This window comes from Salvelinus fontinalis, chromosome 41 (assembly GCF_029448725.1).
Source record: "Salvelinus fontinalis isolate EN_2023a chromosome 41, ASM2944872v1, whole genome shotgun sequence".
Classification (NCBI taxonomy): domain Eukaryota; kingdom Metazoa; phylum Chordata; class Actinopteri; order Salmoniformes; family Salmonidae; genus Salvelinus; species Salvelinus fontinalis.
Window position 1 is genome coordinate 18265470 of NC_074705.1, and position 24510 is coordinate 18289979.

General features: G+C 45.9%; 1 protein-coding gene across 3 annotated transcripts in view; it reads right to left on the reverse strand.

Moving 5' to 3' along the window:
• Positions 1–24510, reverse strand: part of LOC129840200 (ras-associated and pleckstrin homology domains-containing protein 1-like) — a 100560-nt gene that overhangs the window by 50380 nt on the left and 25670 nt on the right. For all 3 annotated transcript variants that reach the window (XM_055907862.1, XM_055907864.1, XM_055907863.1), the window contains exons 2-5: positions 24261–24343; positions 4141–4263; positions 3281–3386; positions 2406–3025 (exon numbers count right to left, since the gene is read on the reverse strand). In XM_055907862.1, the coding sequence (XP_055763837.1) occupies positions 2406–3025; positions 3281–3386; positions 4141–4263 (849 nt within the window). In that variant the 5' untranslated portion in view covers positions 24261–24343. The remainder of the gene's footprint in view (positions 1–2405; positions 3026–3280; positions 3387–4140; positions 4264–24260; positions 24344–24510) is intronic.

Consider the following 24510-nt stretch of genomic DNA (forward strand, 5'->3'; position numbering starts at 1 on the left):
CCATACCATTCATCATCATACCATTCATCATCATACCATTCACCACCATACCATTCATCATCATTCACCACCATACCATTCATCATCATACCATTCATCATCATACCATTCATCATCATACCATTCACCACCATACCATTCATCATCATTCACCACCATACCATTCACCACCATACCATTCACCACCATACCATTCATCATCATACCATTCATCATCATTCACCACCATACCATTCATCATCATTCACCACCATACCATTCACCACCATACCATTCACCACCATACCATTCATCATCATACCATTCACCACCATACCATTCACCACCATACCATTCATCATCATACCATTCACCACCATACCATTCATCATCATACCATTCATCATCATACCATTCATCATCATTCACCACCATACCATTCATCATCATTCACCACCATACACCACCATACCATTCATCATCATTCACCACCATACATCATCATTCACCACCATACCATTCACCATCATACCATTCATCATCATACCATTCATCATCATTCACCACCATACCATTCATCATCATTCACCACCATACCATTCATCATCATTCACCACCATACCATTCATCATCATTCACCACCATACCATTCACCACCATACATCATCATTCACCACCATACCATTCATCATCCTTCACCACCATACCATTCATCATCCTTCACCACCATACCATTCATCATCATTCACCACCATACCATTCATCATCATTCACCACCATACCATTCATCATCCTTCACCACCATACCATTCATCATCCTTCACCACCATACCATTCACCACCATACCATTCATCATCATTCACCACCATACCATTCATCATCCTTCACCACCATACCATTCATCATCATACCATTCATCATCCTTCACCACCATACCATTCACCATTCACCACCATAACATTCATCATCATTCACCACCATACCATTCATCATCATACCATTCATCATCATTCACCACCATACCATTCATCATCCTTCACCACCATACCATTCATCATCCTTCACCACCATACCATTCATCATCATTCACCACCATACCATTCACCACCATACCATTCATCATACACCACCATACACCACCATACCATTCATCATCATTCACCACCATACACCACCATACCATTCATCATCATTCACCACCATACCATTCATCATCCTTCACCACCATACCATTCACCACCATACCATTCATCATCATTCACCACCATTCACCACCATACCATTCATCATCATTCACCACCATACCATTCACCACCATACCATTCATCATACACCACCATACCATTCACCACCATTCACCACCATACCATTCATCATTCACCACCATACCATTCACCACCATACATCACCATACATCATCATTCACCACCATACCATTCATCATCATTCACCACCATACCATTCACCATCATACCATTCATCATCATACCATTCATCATTCACCACCATACCATTCACCACCATACCATTCACCACCATACCATTCACCACCATACCATTCACCACCATACCATTCACCACCATACCATTCCCCATCATACCATCATCCCATTCATCCCCATCATACCATCATCCCATTCATCCCCATACCATTCACCACCATACCATCCATCCCCATCCCATTCATCCCCATCCCATTCACCACCATACCATTCACCACCATACCATTCACCATCATACCATTCACCATCATACCATTCACCATCATACCATTCACCATCATACCATTCACCACCATACCATTCACCACCATACCATTCACCATCATCCCATTCAATCCCCATACCATTCACCACCATACCATTCACCACCATACCATTCATCCCCATACATCGTCATACCATTCATCCCCATACATCGTCATACCATTCCATTCACCACCATACCATTCACCACCATACCATTCATCCCCATACATCGTCATACCATTCCATTCATCACCATACATCGTCATACCATTCCATTCATCACCATACCATTCATCATGTTCGAACAAACAAAGCACTGCAGCAGTTTATTTTCCCCCGTAACCAAACAGCCTTTCACTGTCATAACTCAGATAGTCAACCCACCCTTTTAGTCTGCATAAAGGAGGTCCCACAATGCCCCATTTACGGCATTCATTACCCTGCACAAGCTAAAAGCCTGTACATGAAAAAGGGCTTCTGATAGGCTGAGATAACTGGGCCTTGTTTGCAGGCTGACTCTCATACAGACGACAACAGAGGATAGAAATGAACAACCTGTCAGTGGTAATGTTTCACTAAGAGATATGTTCATGGTACATCTTAGTTACTTTTTAGGAAATAATTGGGAAAACAGAAGTGTGAAGATTGGAGTGTGGGTATGAGTGTGTGTGACTTACCTCAGTACTGGCCGGGCCCTGTGGTGGCTGGGGGCCTTGGGGCTCCTCTTCCTGCTCGGCCCCTCCTGCTGTCCTAGACAGCACCTTGTCGATATCCAGAGAGTCCATGCTGGACGCAGACGCAGAATTAACGCTGGACCTCGAGGAGTGGCCCCCCGCCTCGTGTTCACTAACCGCGCCAACTGAGCCCGTCCTCCGGTGCTGCGAGGACGAGGAACCCGCCGAGGGGCGCCGGAGGGTGGCAGAGGAGTAGGAGGAAGAAGTCTGGTGCGCCGCCTCGTCCATGCTGAGTGACGCCCGCTCTAACTGGGCCGTGATGTCGTCCAGCGAGAAGTTCGATGCAGACGGGCGCCCGTGGGTGTTGGAGCTGCCCCCTCGGACGGTGGAGGCTGGTGACGCCCGGGTACTACTGCTGGTGCTGCCCCCGCTGCTACCCCCTCCACCGCTGCCAGTCTGCTTGGCACTGGCGCTGCGACCCCCCGGGCCTCGCTGTTGACATTTAGCCTGGCGGGCGGTGCCAGTGTTGGGCTTGCTGATGGTGCTGAGCTCCTGTTCTATGGAACACAGGTCAGCCATCAGGGCATCCAGGTCTACGGTCTCTGTCGTCTGGTTCAGAGCCTCTGTAAGGAGGTGGGAAAAGGGGAGTGTGAATCCACCTTCTTTTGTATTCACACATGATAGTACACACATGCTAGTACAGACATGCTAGTACAGACACACACGCTAAAATAATGATTTCATGAAAGCGTGACAGTTGAAAAGGTACTTTTGCACAGCAGTAAAGCACGGTTGTTGTGGGTCACACAGGCATGTCACAGACACCATGCTCTGCAGGAAGTAGGTAGGGCATATAGGTCTGAGTGTGTGAGTCTTACCGTTGATGTTGTACATGGAGAAGCGGTACGAAAAGTTAGCCATGTTGGTTTCCTGTCTGAGAGGGGCCTTCTGGACTGGCTTCTGTGGCTTCCCGTCATCCAGGCTCTGTAGAGGACAAATCACACTATCAAAATCACCATCGTAAAAATATTCTCTGATACTTCTGTATACTTTTTAGGCCACTAGTTCGGAATGTAGCGCACACTAGCCAAAAGTGGTCCAGAAATTGCGTAATACGTCACAAAATCATTGCTCTCTCGCTCTACTGTCTGTGTGTCTTGCTAGCTGTCACTCAAATGGCGAGGGTCTGAAGCTCATTGGCTGACACTCAAATTGCTAGGGGACTGGCCCACGTGGGGGTAAATGTAGGGAAAATGGCACCACACAGATTCCAGAAAACAGTAGTTTTCAAACTAAGGAATTAATGGCTAATTGAGGTAAGACAGTAATTCTGCTCATAGATTGTGCATGTATGAACTACACATGAAACAATCCAGCCCAAAGCGGGAGGTTAAAAAAATGCTTACTAGTTGCCAAAGTACCGGCGCAAGTCTTTAATCCATAACAATACAAGACCAGACTTTAACAGGCTTGAAGGAAGTGGAAGTGGAACATGACTTAGCGAAAAGGTGGGAAACTAGGATAATATGGTTGCTAGGATATGGTTGCTAGGGTACGGTTACTAGGTTACATGGTTGCATGGATACTGTTACTATGATATTGTTGCTAGAATAGGATTACTTGGATATGGTTCGCTAGGATACCGTTGCCAAGACATGGTATCCATGACATGGCTGCCAGGATATGGTTTGCCAGGCTACCGTTGCCAGGATACGCCCATCCTCCCCTACTGCAATACCTGTGTGAGTTTGTCCAGCTCTCCCAACCAGGCTCCAAACATTTTGTCCAGGTCCTGGTCTTCCTTATCACTGTCCTCCTCCACTCCACCGTGGTCCAGCTCATCATCAGACATATCAGCCATCTGGAGAGACACACACAATACTTCATTAGACTATAGAAATCAAATTACAATCAAAACGATTAAAAATATTTCAATTCACGAGCACGCATGCATACGTGCACACGTTTGCTAAAGAGAGAATTCTAATCGCACAGTGGCAGCGATGAAACCACACCTTCACCAGCTCAACCTTCTTATACACGTTACCATAACAACCGCCAAAAGAGCTCTATAACGTGGAGGGATACGGCTGCGCAACGGCAGGAGGCTATTCCCTGTTGTGTCTGCCAGAGATACAGTATTCCACATGCTGGATGCCGTTGGAAGGCCTACTGAGTTGAGCCAAGGCCTATTCCCCACGAGTGGCTTCCCATACTGCGTTGGCTGTTGTGTACAGTAGTGAGCACTGACAGGACCGCATGGCACGTTCCACATAGGCGCCACATCAATTCATAAAAGAACATTATGGCTTCAATAAACCCATCATGCCTATGGTCAGACATTGGTGATAAGAGTCGAAGTCGACTGTCAGCCACAGCCAGTCATGAACTCTATCCCAAATCGCCCCCTATTCCCTTTATAGTGTACTTGGGCTTTGGTCAAAAGTCATGCACTATGAAGGGAATGGTGTGCCACTTGGGACATAACCATGGTATTCTGTATCACAGAGCCTCATCGCGCAGTCTAATGATAATGACAGAGCGCCCTCTTGTGGACAGATCAGAAAATAGGTGATGTTTGTATAAATTTCCCACCTTTTACACTGCTGGGATAAGGACTCAGTGTTTAAATCATGTGCAGTGTCATGACTCAAAGCCACACCGGTAGAACTTGAGCCAGTGACACTACAAGCCTTTAAAACCCCTAGGTGTGTGTGTGTGTGTGTGTGTGTGTGTGCACGTACATGCGTCATGGAAGGCCCCACTTGAAGCCCCTTCCCTAACCACCACCCACATCTGTGGCTAAACCAATCTCGAACCCCACTCTTTTCTGATCCACTCCAACCTCGGACAGACAGAAGCATGTGACTAATAGCTGACCCCTTCACATCCTCTTCTGATACCATTAAGAGTATGACCAGTGACCCCTTCACATCCTGTTCCTATTGCATCACTTCCTGGTTGGATAGGGAGACAGTTTAGTGGGGGAGTATTAGGAATGGAAACAGCATCGGATCTCGTCAGAGGAATGCCATCTTATCTTAATCTACTGACAGGCTACATGAGGACATGGGGAGGCAGGGCCACGCACAGTGGGACACAAGAAAACACTCCCTCGCACATGGCCACACACACGCGCACGGACGCACACCCTCTACCACAGAACCGTAACCACAGATTTCAATGACTACGCCCGCCTCCGTCCTCTTTCTACGCACGCACACACAATTCTCGGAGCGCACAACTAGTGAGGGATGAGACAGAAACAAGCACACACACGACGACACAGGATCACAGGCTCAATGGCACGGCAGGAGCGTGTGACAAAGTCACCTAAAGACACAAAAGGCCCGGTCTTATCCCCACAATATTACCCTGTGTTCCTACAGTACATGAAACCCTACAACAGTCAGACCTGGCTTCAAATAATATTTGAAATCTTTCAAAATACTTAGAGCGTTTGCTCTAGCCTGCCGAGAGTGCCACTGTTGGCAGTTTGGGGCCTATTCTATGGGTTCCATTGCACCAGGAGAGCTCAATCAAGCACAGATAAAGGATTTGAAAAGATTTTCACATAGTATTTGAAGCCAGGTCTGATAGCAGCCCATTCAGAGGGAAGAGTTAGAAGCTCAGGCCTAGGGTCATCTCATTGGTGTTCCAGGGGGTATAGTGTTTCCCCCTAACCGTGCTGTGAGCCTCTTGATGGGGGACTGTACCAGACAACAGGACCCTCCATAGGTACATAGTTGACCCTTGCTTTTGATACGGTGTGCTTACTTGTTTTACTACCTGAAAAAAATAACTTTTCTTTTTGAAAAGGCAGGACAAGTTTCATGTCCTGAATTTGTTCAAATGCTATTTTAAGCTTAAGGGTTAGGTTTATGCTTCTGGGGTTAGTGTTGAAGAAAATATGATTTTTAATAGTCAAACATTTTTATTTCACGTCACAAAATAAAGCTGTGTGTGTGTGTGTGTGTGACCCGCAAACTGATCCAATATCAACATTTCGAGCTCAATTGAGATTGTCTCTGTACAGTATCATTTTCTGCAGCATCATGTCGGAGTGTGTGTGTGTGTGGTAGTGTAATGGAATATGTCTCAAAGTGAGGAGCACTGTGTTTAAGTGTGGAGAGAGCAGTGGAGAGGAAGGGCAAGAAGGGCTTGCTTTGAAAATCCACTCTTATTCCCCTGAGAGAGAGAGGAGAGAGGAAAGAGAGAAGACATGCTTCCCTGCATCTCTACCGCCAAATAGTTATTTTCTTCTGTGTTAACAGCTCAAAGAAAAAGTGATAGGAAGAAGCAGAAGAGAGAGAGAGAGGAAGGGAGAAAGAAAAAGCAGAGGGAGCAGGGAGGAAGGAATGAAGGAGCGAGCAGCGAGGGAGGAGAGGGAGGGAAAGACGAGAGAACAGGGAGGGAGAAAAGGAATAAGGAGAAAGAAAAAGGGCTGAGGCGCAGTTACCATCCTGTGGTTAACCAGCCTGTGACTTGGGCCTAGTTCGGCTAAGTGTGTGAGTGGGCCTGGTGGGGCACTGGCACAGGCCATAAACACACAAAAGTTCATGCGTGCAAAATACGCACGCGCACACCAGCTGGAAAGGAGTCTGTTTCGTATCATGCGCGGACACGTTCAAGACAGCTAGCTCACACAGAACCCCCGTTGTGTGTGTGTGTGACTGTGCAGATTTACAGGCATGCACAGTTACACGCACAGTCTTTCCACACTGTCTCTACAGCTGCCCAACCATCGCCCCCCTAAGACCCCTTGGCAATCCCAGTCAACCCTTTAGTTGGCATGGCTGCCATATATGTGATACACAATGTACAGTGAACAGGGCGCACACACACGTGCGTGTGTATGTAGTAGCTGTGCGTGCGGAGTGGGGGGTGGGTGGGTGGTCAGAACAGGAAATGGCCTAATTTCCCCCCACGGACTGTTCCATAACAACTCCCAAGCACAGCTGTCAATCAAAAACCAGCATCGCCATGGTTACAGCGCCAGGGACAGGGCTTCTTTACAGCATGACATCATGGCGAACCGGGGAGGACAGGAAGAGTAAAATAACAGAATGAAATAAGCCTCCTTTCTGTTTGCAAATACGCTGGCGGTGCCATCATATAGAGTGCTGTGTCCGAAATGGCACCCTATGGGCTCTGGTCAAAAGTAGCACACTGTATAGGGAATAGGGCGATATTTGGAATGCCACCATGGGATGGATTTCAGTCTTTCCTTGTAAATATGTAAGTCATTGGGTGTACTATCCCTTTCCGATAGGACCATAAATACTACCTAGAGGCAGCTCTCCAAGAGGGCTTGTTGATCTGCGTTTCCCAACTACTTGGGGTTTGAATATGTTCATGTGATTTGATGTCTACAAATTACCCCATATTCAATAAAAAAACAAAGTAATATCAATCTTCAGGTGGCTGAGGATGATTTGCAAAACCGCCACCATCTGACTCTACATAGCTTGTGCACAATACTAAAATTACATTACCAGATATTTGAGGCAAGGGGCATTTCAATATAGCCTATTCTCATGACTTCGCCTACACCACCCGGCCAGTTTATTAGGTACACCACCCCGTTCACAAAAATGGATCGCTCCTACAGACAGTGAGTCACGTGGCCGTGGCTTGCTATATACAGCAGACAGGCATTGAGCCATTCAGTTACTGTTCGATTGAACAGAATGGGCAAAGCGAGTGACCTAAGCGACTAATGAGCGCGGAATGATCGTCGGTGCCAGGCGCACCGGATCCAGTATCTCAGAAACGGCCGCCCTCCTGGGCTTTTTCACGCACGACAGTGTCTAGGGTTTCCCGAGAATGGTGAGACAAACAAAAAAACATCCAGTCAGCGCCAGTCCTGCGGGTGAAAACGTCTCGTTGATGAGAGGTCAAACGAGAATGGTGCAAGCTAACAGGCGGGCCGCAAACAGACGAATAACGGCACAGTACAACAATGGTGTGCAGAACGGCATCTCGGAATGCACAACTCTTCCATCCTTGTCACGGGTTTGCTATTGCAGCAGACGACCACGCCTAGTTCCCCTGCTATGAGCTAAAAACAAGAAGCGGTTGAAAATGTTGAAAATTGTGTACAAAACAGTGGTACAAGTTGCCGTGCCTCTCTTGAGTTCATAAACTGCCCGTCACAGCAAACTGCCAGCCACAGCATAGAGGATCGTTTCTTTATAAAATGTGCATCCAATCGCCTTGGCCCCAGACCCTTACTAAACCAATTACAAGATTCAATCTGTCACAGTGCAGTGGCAGGAAAAAGATGGATCTCCCAGGTGAAGCTGCCACAGTTACAAATTAAACTTGTAAAAAGTCCGGTGGCCATTTGATTAACTGTTCAGCAGTCTTATGACTTGGGTGACTGGAGTCTGACACTTTTTGGGGCTTTACTGACACCGCCTAGTATATAGGTCCTGTATGGCAGGAAGCTTGGCCCCAGTGATGTACTGGGCCGTACGCATTACCCTCTGTAGGGCCTTTTACTGTCAGATGCCGAGCAGTTGCCATACCAGGCGGTGATGTAACCGGTCAGGATGCTCTCGATGGTGCAGCACTGTCTTGGTGTGTTTGGACCATGATAGTGCGTTAACGCACTGAATTGGATTAATTTGAAAATAAAAGCAGTACTTTTTTCAATAAGTGAGAAATAAAAGGTGTGGTGTGTGAAGATGGTCAAACGCATGTCTCACGCTTTTAAATCAGGATCCCAGGTGCTAATCAATTCACTTAAAGCTGTTAGAACACCTGCTACTAAGGGCATGACTGATTTACAACCGGGGGCATCACCACTACCTGAAACAGAGAAACAGTTTCTGTTCTATTTATTTATTTATTTATTTTACCGTTATTTTACCAGGTAAGTTGACTGAGAACACGTTCTCATTTGCAGCAACGACCTGGGGAATAGTTACAGGGGAGAGGAGGGGGATGAATGAGCCAATTGTAAACTGGGGATTATTAGGTGACCATGATGGTTTGAGGGCCAGATTGGGAATTTAGCCAGGACACCGGGGTTAACACCCCTACTCTTACGATAAGTGCCATGGGATCTTTAATGACCTCAGAGAGTCAGGACACCCGTTTAACGTCCCATCCGAAAGACGTGAGTCATCACAAAACAAACACCCATGGCTTTTTGTTTTTTAATCGTATCAGAAGAAGACTATTTTTTCTCCTCCCTCCCTCTCGCCTTCCCTCAATCTCCAACACTTTTTCCTCCCACTCTCCCCCCGTCTCCCTCCAACACTCCCCCCGTCTCCCTCCAACACTCCCCCCGTCTCCCTCCAACACTCCCCCCGTCTCCCTCCAACACTCCCCCCGTCTCCCTCCAACACTCCCCCCGTCTCCCTCCAACACTCCCCCCGTCTCCCTCCAACACTCCCCCCGTCTCCCTCCAACACTCCCCCCGTCTCCCTCCAACACTCCCCCCGTCTCCCTCCAACACTCCCCCCGTCTCCCTCCAACACTCCCCCCGTCTCCCTCCAACACTCCCCCCGTCTCCCTCCAACACTCCCCCCGTCTCCCTCCAACACTCCCCCCGTCTCCCTCCAACGCACTCTCTCCCTCCAACGCACTCTCTCCCTCCAACGCACTCTCTCCCTCCAACGCACTCTCTCCCTCCAACGCACTCTCTCCCTCCAACGCACTCTCTCCCTCCAACGCACTCTCTCCCTCCAACGCACTCTCTCCCTCCAACGCACTCTCTCCCTCCAACGCACTCTCTCCCTCCAACGCACTCTCTCCCTCCAACGCACTCTCTCCCTCCAACGCACTCTCTCCCTCCAACGCACTCTCTCCCTCCAACGCACTCTCTCCCTCCAACGCACTCTCTCCCTCCAACGCACTCTCTCCCTCCAACGCACTCTCTCCCTCCAACGCACTCTCTCCCTCCAACGCACTCTCTCCCTCCAACGCACTCTCTCCCTCCAACGCACTCTCTCCCTCCAGGCCAGTGTGTCTATGAGAAGCCACAGCATGACAGTTCCTCATCTGTCTCCCATCACCACCGGGGTCAGAGCTGGGGCCACCTCAGGGTTCAGAGGTCCCCCACTGGGGCTGTTGTGGTGTTAAGCCTCTGCCACAGTGGGAGGGGTACACAGGAAACACACACACACATACGTCTGCCCCACACTAGGCCACCAGTTTGGGTGGGCCTGTGCCTCCAAGGGGGAGAGAGAAAAGAGAGAAAGGGGGAGAGAGAAAAGAGAGAAAGCGGGAGAGAGGTAAGAGAAAGGGGGACTGTTCTGGAGAAGCACTACTCTAAATTAAAGAAGGTAATGGCTGGCTTCCAATGCTTAACCATGAGCCTGGGAATAGAGAAGAGTACATTGACAGCTTGTTCTGTTGAGTGCTCAAGGGCGAAGAGTGTTTCATATAGAGAAGGGACAGGATGTGATGTTCGCCTATGGAGGGTCAAAAGTCAGCGTCATCGAAGGTCATACATTGGAGGCTCACTGACAGTCAAGTCAGGAGGTGTATAACCCTAACCTGTAGCCAATGCATCTGTATATAACCACACACACACACACACACACACAAGCCGTATAAATGTGAATTTGAAACACTAAATATTTCTCAATGACAGATAAATACAGGCCAAAGTTGTGGCATGTAGCCTAGTAGGACAAGTAGAACAGTGTTTAACCAGGCTGTTTGGTTGACTTCCGTGTAATCTGAATAGAAATCAGCTAGCCAATCATGCAAACCAATTGACCCTATATAAGTATACTTGAAAGGGGGAGGCAAGGAGAGAGATAAGTGGCAGGTAGCCGAGCGGTTAAGAGCGGTGGGCCAGTAACCCGAAAGTCGCTGGTTTGAATGTCTAAGGTGGTCAAATCTGTCGCTCTGCCCTTGAGAAAAGCAGTTAACCCCCAACAACAACTGCTCCCCGGGTAATTAAGGCAGCCACTTGCAACACTGATACAGAGGGCTCAATGCATTAGACATTTCGCTTGAATGCGTTCAGTTGTGCAACTGACGAGGTATCCCCCTTTCCAAAAGAATGGTGAAAGACAGGGTGCACGGAGAGATGAGGATTGATAGAGCAGAACGTAGGGAAGAGAGAATGAGGGAGAAAGAATGGAAGGAGAGTTTGGCAGAGAGAGCAGGGAAGGAGTGAGCATGAGGGAGAGAAATAGGGAGGGAGCAAGAGCGAGAAAGCATTATGACAATTCCACACTAACAGAATGATAATGAAACTCTGATTTTTCCACTATAAAAATGTATGCACTGAACGTGAATTTAAATGAAGAGAGGGCAGAGTTCCTATTTCCACAGAGAATTTCACAAAAACACATTTACTTGAAGAACAGTGCAGACGCAAAGTTTGGTAACAGAATGAGGTTTTGTGCAGTTTGCGTCATCCTTTCGTTACTGTGGAATTGCCCATTACATCATAGATGAGATTACGTGGTACTCTGCAGTCTCCTCGTTAATTCACTTTGCATCCGAGTAGGAACAGAACATTGTTTATTTGGTTTGTTCTCAGCCTTGTCCTGGGTCCTGTTCATTAGAGCTTACCGGAGCAGAACGTTTTGCAACGGAAAATGAGCGCTCGTTTCTTACTGAACAAGTTCAGATATTGCATCCCTTCGTTTTGGAACGTTCTCTGACGTTTCGTGCCCACTGGACAAGACCATGGTAAGCGTGAACGCAAGTGTGCGCGCGCACACACACATACACTGCTCACCTTTCTATACTAGCTTCACCGTCTCCAACACAGAGAATTGATAACCCTGTTATGATTCAAAAAGAGGAAGCTGTAGAGTCGGTGACTATGACGTAAGCTGTATGAAAACACTATTGTGCCATCATGAGTAATGGCGGAATAGCTGTTTCTATAAACCAAACTTCTAAAATGGGTGTGGATGTAGTCTAATTTTGGCGTTGTACCCCACCCACCTACACAATGCTCTCACACACACAACCAACTCCCTTGTGTGTGTTTTTGTCTGACGCAAGGAGGACCGAGGGGCTAATAAAACAGCGGCAGCAGTGACACATCGTCTCAACAGCTTCCTCCGTAGAAAAACGTGACAGCCAGACACACAACAACCCATAATATTGTTTCTCAGTCTGCAACTAATTTTCTCTGTCTCTCAAACTTAAAACTCCACCCTTACCCCAATGTAGACGAGAGCCTTTTCAAGTCCAAAAATACATCAACATCACGATGAATTCTCAAAAAGGAGAAAAATACTCTCATAACAGGGGAAGTTAATAACAATAAATGCCAATTAGAAGACACTTTTATCCAAAAAGACTTAGTCATGAGTGTATGCATTCCCCCAGAATCGAACCCACAATCCTGGCGTTGAAAGTGCCATGCTCCACCAACTAAGCCACACAGGATGAGTAACCGTCTCGAATTAAGTTGTCTTGCATTAAGAGGTAAAATGCTGAATTTCCCCTTTAAGCCCACTGCGCCATTCTGTAGCAGTAGATAAAAAGGACGTTCCTGTGCTTTTGGTAGGGCTCAACTGTAGTCTCTTGAGGGGTTGGACCAAAAATGAACACCAAGAACAAATAAAACATTTAGGGAGGCCTGCTGGGTTAAGAATAGCACTCCAGTGTGTGTGTGTGTGGTAATGGCACATTAGAGTGGGTCCCATATTCCCAGCACCGCTAATTGTCCCCTGGGAAGTGTGTATCTCAAACTAAGGCTGCTATAGATGACAGTGGTTTGTTTTTCCTTACCATGAATACATGGATCTAGTCTAGAACATTTAACACTGACTAAAAGTAGAAAGTCTGCTTCAACAGCTATCGTCACTAGAGGTCGACCGATTCATCGGAATGGCCGATAAATTAGGGCCAATTTAAATTTTTCATAACAATCGGAAATCGGTATTTTTGGACACCGATTTGGCCGATTTTTAATACCTTCATTTAACTAGGCAAGTCAGTTAAGAACACATTCTTATTTTCAATGACGGCCTAGGAACGGTGGGTTAACTGCCTCGTTCAGGGGCAGAACGATAGATTTGTACCTTGTCAGCTCAGGGATTCAATCTTGCAACCTTACGGTTAACTAGTCCAACGCTCTAACCACCTGCCTCTCATTGCACTCCACGAGGAGCCTGCCTGTTACGCGAATGCAGTAAGAAGCCAAGGTAAGTTGCTAGCTAGCATTAAACGTATCTTATAAAAAACAATCAATCATAATCACTAGTTAAACTAGTAATATCATCAACCATGTGTATCTAGCGTGTCCTGCGTTGCATATAATCGATGCGGTGCGCATTTGCGAAAAAGGACTGTCGTTGCTCCAATGTGTACCTAAACATAAACATCAATGCCTTTCTTAAAATCAATACACAAGTATATATTTTTAAACCTGCATATTTAGTTCATATTGCCTGCTAACATGAATTTCTTTGTGTCACTTCTCTTGCAACAGAGTCAGGGTATATGCAGCAGTCGCCTGGCTCGTTGCGAACTGTGTGAAGACTATTTCTTCCTAACAAAGACAGCCAACTTCGCCAAACGGGGGATGATTTAACAAAAGCGCATTTGCGAAAAAAGCACAATCGTTGCACGACTGTACCTAACCATAAACATCAATACCTTTCTTAAAATCAATACACAGAAGTATATATTTTTAAACCTGCATATTTATCTAAAAGAAATCCAGGTTAGCAGGCAATATTAACCAGGTGAAATTGTGTCACTTTTCTTGCGTTCATTGCACGCAGAGTCAGTGTATATGCAACAGTTTGGGCCGCCTAATTTGCCAGAATTTTACGTAATTATGACATAACATTGAAGGATGTGCAATGTAACAGGAATATTTAGACTTATAGATGCCACCCGTTAGATAAAGTACGGAACGGTTGCGTATTTCACTGAAAGAATAAACGTTTTGTTTTCGAGACGATAGGTCATTAATATGGTCGAATCCGGAAACTAAGGCTCGTATTTCTGTGTGTTATGTTATAATTAAGTCTATGATTTGATAGAGCAGTCTGACTGAGCGATGGTAGGCACCAGCAGGCTCGTAAGCATTCATTCAAACAGCACTTTTGTGCGTTTTGCCAGCAGCTCTTCGCAATGCTTCAAGCATTGCGCTGTTTATGACTTCAAGCCTATCAACTCCCGAGATTAGGCTGGTGTAACCGATGTGAAATGGCTAGCTAGTTAGCGGGGTGCGCGCTAATAGCGTTTCAAACGTCACTCGCTCTGAGACTTGGAGTAGTTGTTCCCCTTGCTCTGCATGGGTAACGCTGCTTCGAGGGTGGCTGTTGTCGATGTGTTCCTGGTTCGAGCCCAGGTAGCGGTGAGGAGAGGGATGGAAGCTATACTGTTACACTGGCATTACTAAAGTGCCTATAAGAACATCCAATAGTCAAAGGTATATGAAATACAAATCAGAGAGAGAAATAGTCCTATAATTCCTATAATAACTACAACCTAAAACTTCTTACCTGGGAATATTGAAGACTCATGTTAAAAGGAACCACCAGCTTTCATATGTTCTCTTGTTCTGAGCAAGGAACTTAAACGTTAGCTTTCTTACATTTGGCACTTTTACTTTCTTCTCCAACACTTTGTTTTTGCATTATTTAAACCAAATTAAACATGTTTCAATATTAATTTGAGGCTAAATTGATTTTGTGTTAAAATAAGTGTTCATTCAGTATTGTTGTAATTTCATTATTACAAAAAAAATAAAAATGAAAAATAATAACTAAAATTGACCGATTAATCGGTATCGGCTTTTTTTGGTACTCCAATAAATCGGTATCGGCATTCATCAAAATCATCAAATTGGTCGACCTCTAATCGACCCCCCCCCCCCCCCCCCCCCCATGTCACAATACCCCCCACTGTTCAGGTGAGTGTGGATGAATGAATGGTGGCTATTTCAGGGCACATGGCAGCGCTCATTTCAATTCACCCCTCTCTATCCCCTCTAGGCAAACAGGCCTCATCCACCACGCTCAGTCAGTCAATGAAAGGGGCCATTTGCTGAGTGAGGGTGGGGCAAAGAGATCATTAAAACATAGGCTGAGAACGGCATCAGTTCATAACTGTTAGACTACTGTATATGGCTAGCTGGCTACAACCTCGTACAGTGTGCAAAAAGGACAATATCGTCTCCACACTGGCTATGAAAGAGATCCACTGACAAGGCAACTGCACAAGTACATTCGGGTGAGGAGGCCCCGTATTCAAAAAGCGTCTTGGAGTAGGAGTGCTGATCTAGGATCAGTTTTTCCCTTTTAGATGATAACGAATAAGATTACATGGATAGGGAGGACCTAATCCTAGATCAGGACTCCTAGTCTGAGACGCTTTATGACTACAGGCCCTGGACCCTTTGTGCTCGGGAGACTAAATCGAGAGGAACTTACTCCAGGCCAAGGGTGTGTTCATTAGGGCATACCGTAGACATGTTCTGATGCTACCCAACAGTTTAGAGCCTAATGAACATGACCTTGCTTTGATTCAACACCATACAGTATATCAAGAACGGGGAAAAACGCACAAATGACATACGGCCTAGATGTAAATCAACAAAATGCGTACAACGTAGCAGAGTTCCAATCCAGATACATTTCTTTGTACCATTAAAGAAAGCTAGAACAAAACACTTCCTGCAATAGGCGGATAATGGGAAGGATGGGGGAGTGGGAGAGAGGACGACAGATGATGGGGGAGGGAATAGACAATTAGAATATGAGTAGGGGGAAGGTCAGACTGACAAAACAGCATCAGTCAAGCGCGACTGACAGCCGGCGAGGAAAAGAGGAGAACAGAGAGAGTAGATGACACAGAGTGACCCTGGCATACACAGTTATATGAGTGAGAGAGAGAGTGAGAGTGAGAGTGAAAGAAAGATATGAAGGGAGGAAGAAAGCAAGACAGGGGGCGATGGGAAAAGAAAGAACGAAAGAGAAAAGGAGAGAGAGAGGAGCTGACCAGATGATATGTTCCCACACAGAGGCAGCAGCTAGAAGTCAGCTGGTGTTTTCAGCAGTCAGCAGGTGTTTGCAGCAGGCAGCAGGTTTCTCCATAGTAACAGCAACAGCCCCATACCTACCAACAGCCCTACCCCCATAGCAGCCACCTAAGTATGCAAATACGGTGCCTTCAGAAAGTATTCACACCACTGGACCTTTCCCACATTTTGCCGTGTTACAGCCTGAATTTAAAATGTATTAAATTAGATTGTGTCACTAATCTATACAAAATACCCAATAATATTCAACATGTAATTATGTTATTAGATGTGTTTACACATTCATTTAAAAAAATCTATAGAGAGTCAATTTATTTTTGTATTTTATATTTATTTCACCTTTATTTAACCAGGTAGGCCAGTTGAGAACAAGTTCTCATTTACAACTGCGACCTGGCCAAGATGAAGTAAAGCAGTTCGACACATACAACAACACAGAGTTACACATGGAATAAACAAACATACAGTCAATAATACAGTAGAAAAAGTCTACATACAGTGTGTTCAAATGAGGTTGGATAAGTAATGTAAGGCAATAAATAGGCCATGGTGGCAAAGTAATTACAATATAGCAATTAAACACTGGAATGGTAGAATGTGCAGAAGATGAATGTGCAAGTAGAGATACTGGGGTGTAAAGGAGCAAGATAAATAAATAAATAAATACAGTATTACATTTACATTTAAGTCATTTAGCAGACGCTCTTATCCAGAGCGACTTACAAATTGGTGCATTCACCTTATGATATCCAGTGGAACAACCACTTTACAATAGTGCATCTAACTCTTTTAAGGGGGGGGGGGGGGTTAGAAGGATTACTTTATCCTATCCTAGGTATTCCTTAAAGAGGTGGGGTTTCAGGTGTCTCCGGAAGGTGGTGATTGACTCCGCTGACCTGGCGTCGTGAGGGAGTTTGTTCCACCATTGGGGTGCCAGAGCAGCGAACAGTTTTGACTGGGCTGAGTGGGAACTGTACTTCCTCAGAGGTAGGGAGGCGAGCAGGCCAGAGGTGGATGAACAGTATGGGATGAGGTAGTTGGATGGGCAATTCACAGGTGCAGTGATCTGTGAGCTGCTCTGACACCTGGTGCTTAAAGCTAGTGAGGGAGATATAAGTCTCCAGCTTCATTGATTTTTGCAGTTCGTTCCAGTCATTGGCAGAGAACTGGAAGGAAAGGCGGCCAAAGGAAGAATTGGCTTTGGGGGTGACCAGTGAGATATACCTGCTGGAGCGCGTGCTGTAATGGTACTCAATCAATAAGTACTCAATCATTTTGTTATGGCAAGCCTAAAAAAGTTCAGGGGTAAACATTTTCTTAACAAGTCACATAATAAGTTGCATGGACTCATTCTGTGTGCAATAGAGTTTAAAGTTATTTTTAAATTACTACTCCATCTCTGTACCCCACACATACAATTATCGGTAAGGTCCCTAAGTGAAGCAGTGAATTTCAAGCACAGATTCAACCACAAAGACAGGAGGAGAGGATTTCATATGGATCGCAAAAAATGGCACCTATTGGTAGATGGGTATTATTAGTTAATAGCCATTATTAATTTTACAATTTGGATGGTGTATCAATACACCCAGTCACTACAAAGCTACAGGCGTCCTTCCTAACTCAGTTGCTTGAGATGAAGGAAACCGCGCAGGGATTTCACCATGGAGGCCAATGATGATTTTAAAGAGTTTAAAGGCCTGTGATAACTGAGAATGGATCAACAACATTGTAGTTACTCCACAATACGAACCTAATTGACAGAGTGTGACGTAGAAGTCGGTCACTGGCCGCGGGCAGCATTTGGTACTTTAACGCACGCACACATTCATCACTCCTCCCCGCTCCGTTATCAGATAAGTTAACAATGTGGGTCGACACACAAGTAAGTTAACTTCTCCATCTAAGTACATACATTTCACACTTACGTCAATAACCGGTTATGGGATGAAGAAATACACAGACAAGTGTTTATATTTAATATAAGTTATATTTATTATACTTATCGATGTTGTGGATGAGCGTTTTGTTTGTTTGTTCTGTTCCTCTCTCCATCTCTGTAGCTTCCGGGTATGTTGGATAAGGACCCGAGCTAAGGGAATTGGGCTGACTTTGTAGTGCCTGTCCCAAATGGTTCATTAATGTAAATGGGCATATTGAAAGACTCCATGTCAGTAGTGATGTAATTTTGTAAATGTTATATTGGGATATTGTTTCATAAAAAAACGTGTTGCAATGTATATACTTTAGTATGTTTAGTTAAATGGAAAATGTAGGTTAGAATAGGCAATTGCTTAATTAATTCGTGTTAATTGTTCTGAGGGGAGGGACTAGCCATACAAAAAGGAGCCTCTCTTTCAGTTCATGGGAGAGGCATTTTGGATTGAGCTGTGGATGGGGCAGCATTGTTTTTAAGCTGTCCCATAAGGTATACGTTTGACGGCAAAACTGTTGTTTCTGTTCCGGAATCACTATGTAAATAAACACCTTTGCACAGAAGAACTTTTGCGGCTCCGCCATCTTTTTATTTTGATAGTTTTCCAGTTTAGCCTTCTGGCCTACTCTACGTGACATATGGTGGCAGCGGTGGGATGGCGCACCGCAAATCAGTGAATTCCAACAAGAGAGGTAAAGGAATGCGTACAGGATTGCATTCGCAGCAGCAGCATCAACTGTCAGAAAAAGGTACCTGAAGTTGAACCGGGGTGGAATACCATGGAATCGTCTGGTGAAGAAGAGGTCAAGTATGAGAAACCAGGAGCCCGACCAAGGGGCCAAACACAACCAGAACCGTTTGAGCTACCGGTTGAACCAGCAGATACAGCCATAAAAGACCAGCTGACTGAAGGAGCAGTTGGGGGACCAGAACCACACCCAACCATGGTAGCCCTTTTCCAGCAACTTTTCACCTGCCTTGAGAGCAGGGACGAAGACCTCCAGCAGGAGTTGCGGGGCCTACGCCAATCTATCCTCACAGCTCCTCATCAAGCGGAACTCGTCAGTGAGAGCCCAAGATTGGGTCTGCCAACACCAGGACGACAAAGGCTCGACGCAGCAGGGACTTCAACTCCACTGCAGGCTCCCCAAGCAGTAATGAGGCCAGCCCCAGGAGACCAGTCCAGCAGTGTTAACGTCCATCTTCCAGCATTCCTGAGGAAGGAGCCAAAGATGCCCTCATACCAGCAGGGGGAGGACATTAAAAACAACCTGCTGAGGAAAGAAAGAAGCCTGTACGGAATGTATCCCTGTTTGCGTCATTGCACTAAAGTAATACATTACATTTTACATTTTAGTCATTTAGCAGACGCTCTTATCCAGAGCGACTTACAGTAGAGTGCATACATTTTATTACATTATTACATTTTACATTTTTATTACATACTGAGACAAGGATATCCCTACCGGCCAAACCCTCCCTAACCCGGACGACGCTATGCCAATTGTGCGTCGCCCCACGGACCTCCCGGTTGCGGCCGGCTGCGACAGAGCCTGGGTGCGAACCCAGAGACTCTGGTGGCGCAGCCACTGCAAATATGTGGCGAAGAAATGAATAAAAGCGCTATGTTTGAGGCAAATCTCTTCATATTATCAAGATTGGTGCTGGCTGCATCATGTTTTAGGTATGCTAGGGAGTTTTTGGGGATAAAATAAATGAAAAAAAGAGCTAAACACAGGCAAAATCCTAGAGGAAAACCAGGTTCAGTCTGCTTTCCAACAGACACTGGGAGACGATTTCACAATTTCAGTATGACAATAACCTAAAACACAATGCCAAATATACACTGGAGTTGCTTACCAAGATGACATTGAATGTTTTGACTTAAATCTACTTGAAAATGGCTGTCTAGAAAGCAACCAACTTGACAACTTTAAGAATAATGGTCAAATATTGTACAACCCAGGTATTCAAGCTGTTAGCAGCTTACCCAGAAAGACTCGGAGTCTACAACCCACACAAGTGGCTCAGGTAGTGCAGTTCATCCAGGATGGCACATCAATGCGAACTGTGGCAAAAAGGTTTGCTGTGTCTGTCAGCGTAGTGTCCAGAGCATGCAGGCGCTACCAGGAGACAGGCCAGTACATCAGGAGACGTGGAGGAGGCCGTAGGAGGGCAACAACCCAGCAGCAGGACCGGTACCTCCGCCACAGTTCGCATTGATGTGCCATCCTGGATGAACTGCACTACCTGAGCCACTTGTGTGGGTTGTAGACTCCGTCTCATGCTACCACTAGAGTGAGAGCACCGCCAGCATTCAAAAGTGACCAAAACATCAGCCAGGAAGCATAGGAACTGAGAAGTGGTCTGTGGTCACCACCTGCAGAATCACTCCTGTTTTGGGGGGTGTCTTGCTAATTGCCTATAATTTCCACCTGTTGTCTATTCCATTTGCTCAACAGCATGTGACATTTATTGTCAATCAGTGTTGCTTCCTAAGTGGACAGTTTGATTTCACAGAAGTGTGATTGACTTGGAGTTACATTGTGTTGTTTAAGTGTTCCCTTTATTTTTTTGAGCAGTGTATTTATATGTACATATTCTTATTAATTCCTTTACACTTGTGTGTGTATAAGGTAGTGGTTGTGAAATTGTTAGATATTACTGCATGGTCGAAACTAGAAGCACAAGCATTTTGCTACATTCGCATTAAAATGTGACCAATAAAATTTGATTTGATCCATCTTGTGATCTTGCTCGATTTGATTGTTGACAGCAAACGCTGTGCCACTGAGCCATTACATAAGTCTGCTAAATGGCATATATTATATAATTCATTTCCGTTGTGCATGGTCCTTGGAAATGCTAATTACTACGGAAATGTATGATGCAGGAATAAATAGGCATTTATGTATGATGATAACCACTAGCTCTGCAACCATAAACGCTCTGATATCAGAAGGTTTATCACTAATATCATTGAGTAATGAGTAACATATCGTTTCCAGGCTCACAACAACAATCAGTTTGTTCATCGCTGGCAAATATCATTGCCGGGTTTGATTTTCATATTGGGCAATCATCGTCAAGCCAATTAGACAGAGAAAGAGACTATTCACGAGGGTAAAGAGACTATTCACGAGGGTAAAAAAAAAGAGTCACACACGCAGTCACCCAGCACAGAAATAACCCATTCATGTGTTAAAAGTCCTCAATGTCCTTGCAGAGTAACACTAGCTTGGCAGCTAGCATATCAGCTATCAGCTCAATAATAACGCTGCTCTGTGTTTACATTCGTACTAGTCGGTCTCTCTTTTACTAGCTATCCTAGTATGTCAGGATCACTGTCTAACCGTGGTGTCCGTAGTAGACATCTTGTGCGTAACACACACACACACCTATTAGGGAACATAGAGCACAGTGGGTATACTGCTGTCCAATCCACACCTGACCCGCGCACACAGGCTCAGCGTCTCCCTAAAGGCCGACAGACGGCACAGACTGGCACCACAGCACAGACCCCAGAACAGCTGGGAATGTCATCATTCATCCCAGCTGCTCCAGCCGGCCTCTGACCTCTTGACCTCTGACAGCTGGCTGGGAATTGGTTACTGGTAACTGGCACATTGCAAACCCGTACACGGGCACGTGCACATGCCAAACGCACAGTCTTGTTTTGTTAGGCCACCTGACTCTAGCAACTGTCGGTAGTCTGTCTGTCCGTCAGCAGTGCCACCTCCGGCCTTCCGACAATTCTCTGGCATTCCTGTAATATTCAGGAATGCCAGCCTGTCCCTGAAGGGAGCGCAACACCCCATCCCCCCACAACATTCACATGGAATTTGGGACGTACCCATATATACACGCAAACAACTACACTAGATCATTTTCAGCTCCCGAGGGCTTACTCTCCATCTTCAAGAGTCAGATTCCCTCACCACCAACAGGGATGGTTAGCTTTTAAAGGACAGACGCAGACACACACCACACAGTCAAAGTCACACACACAGTACACGCGCAAACACACCCTTTGAAAGTGCACAATACGTGTTTTTTTATCATCGCCGTGGAGACTGTAGCAACAATGGCATCCTGCCTGTCAGTAGTATATGGTCTATAGTGACACACTTCACCCCAAACCTCCCCGAGTTAAGAGTTTTTTTATAACGTAGGTACAGATCTAGGATCACCTTCCCCTCCCCAATCCTAACCTTATCCATTAGTGGGGGAAATGCTAAACTGACCCAAGATCAGCATCTAGATGCAACTTCACCCTGCATCCTATATACCCTTAGAGGAAGCTGGAGTATGGGTTGGTTGGTGTAAATTACAGGCCACCGTCCCACTTATAAACACCAAAACACACTCCAACTAATTAGCTGGCCTAGACAAAACACACAACGAGTGCTTCTTACCAAACAAAATAGCTGCTGTGTAGATTCAGTGTGTGCAGTCACATGCACTGGAGCACACCCCACACACACACACTGAGTGACAGGGCAGAGGGGGGCTGGTAGCGTAGGTTTGGTTAACTATAAAAAGGTCCACTTCAGATGGCTGCTTGCGTGTGTGTGTGTGTGTGTGTGTGTGTGAAACGCTCTGCAAGTCTACCCTCATTCCCACAGTGAAAGCGTCTCATCCTCAAGGAATGGGTATAGGTCTCAAAATACACTGACATGGCACATGACTAGCCTGCCCCCTCACCCCGATTTGCCACAGTTTCCTACCTACTATTTTCCCCCATCCGACTGCTGTGTTTGTCTCTTTACTTAGTTAGGAATGTAGATGTAGGCTATAGGTTGTAGAAGGAAGAAAGTAAAAAAGTGTTTTGGGGTAGGATTCCATGTTGCTCCTGGACAAAATGTGCTTGGTAGACCGCAGCACTGCCGCTGAGCCACACTGCTTTCCTACCTACTCTGATATCTCTCGGCTCTTGGGGACCCAGAGGGGCGCACGGTTTTGTTCTAGTCCGGCACTAAGACACCTGATTCGACTTATCAAAGGCTCAATGATTAGTTGGGTTGGTTGTGTTCGTGCGGGGCGAGAACAAAAAACGTGCACCCCTCTGGGTCCCCCTCGGTGACCATTATTGGGAGACAGACACACACACACACACACACACACACACACACCGCTATGGAGGGAAGACAGTGTGACAGCCAGGAGACACGAGAGAGCAAGTTCTCCACAGTGGTGGTGACAAGGACAAGACAACGCAGGACACAAACTCTGAGCATGCGTGACAAATCACTTTCCAACACCACTTCTCCACTTCCCGGAACAGGCCCGTGCAGGGGAGAAAACTCGTTCCCTACACCCCTCAGGCAGCCACACAGAGACTACGTCCCAAATAGCACCCTATTCCCTACACAGTAGCACTACTTTTGACCAGGGCTATGTAGGGAATGGGGTGAAATAAGGGACAAGCAGCCCCCCCAACTCCCGTCTGTCCTCGGTCTTTCCTGCGTCTCCTCTTCAACTTACAGAAGAAGAAAAAAAACAGGCACGGAGCAAGAGCATTGAAATAGAACAGCAGAACATTGACTTGAATGGGAACGGCCATTCTAGTAATTCTATTTCTATGAGCAAGAGCCTCTCTTCACTGTGGAGATTCTGTCAGAAGAGCCATGGTACATCAAGTGTCCATGACTGGTTCCAATGGCTCACTGAGTTAGAGCATGGTACTGGCAACACCAGGGTAGTGGGTTCCATCTTCTAAAATGTCCATATAATTACACAACTACAGGGGTCAGAAAGACTCTACCGAAATAATTGGAATGAGAGCCAATGTACTGGCTAGCCTGGTAGTTCCAGATTGGTTTGTGCCGTCTTGCCAAGTCCTATTGTCATCAACTAACATCTACGACCACCTAGCTATGTAGTGGTGGCTGGTAACTGACTAAACAGCAGGCTAAAGGAAGGGGTTAAAAGTGTCTCTTACCTCTGGTGTGTCTCTCCCTTCCTCCCACTCAGGTCAGAGGTCAAATGAAGCCAACGCAAAAGTCAGGACCAAGCTTTTATGTCCTGGAGAGGAAAGAATAGGAGAAGAAGAAAAAAGATCAGATTTGATTCGCCATCTATTTTTGTTTTTAAAGTGGAGACAAAAAAAGACGGCTGAAATTCAGCTCAGCAAGGGCCATTACCGAGTGACAAATGGGACCTATGGATTGATGACACTTGTTCTCATAGTG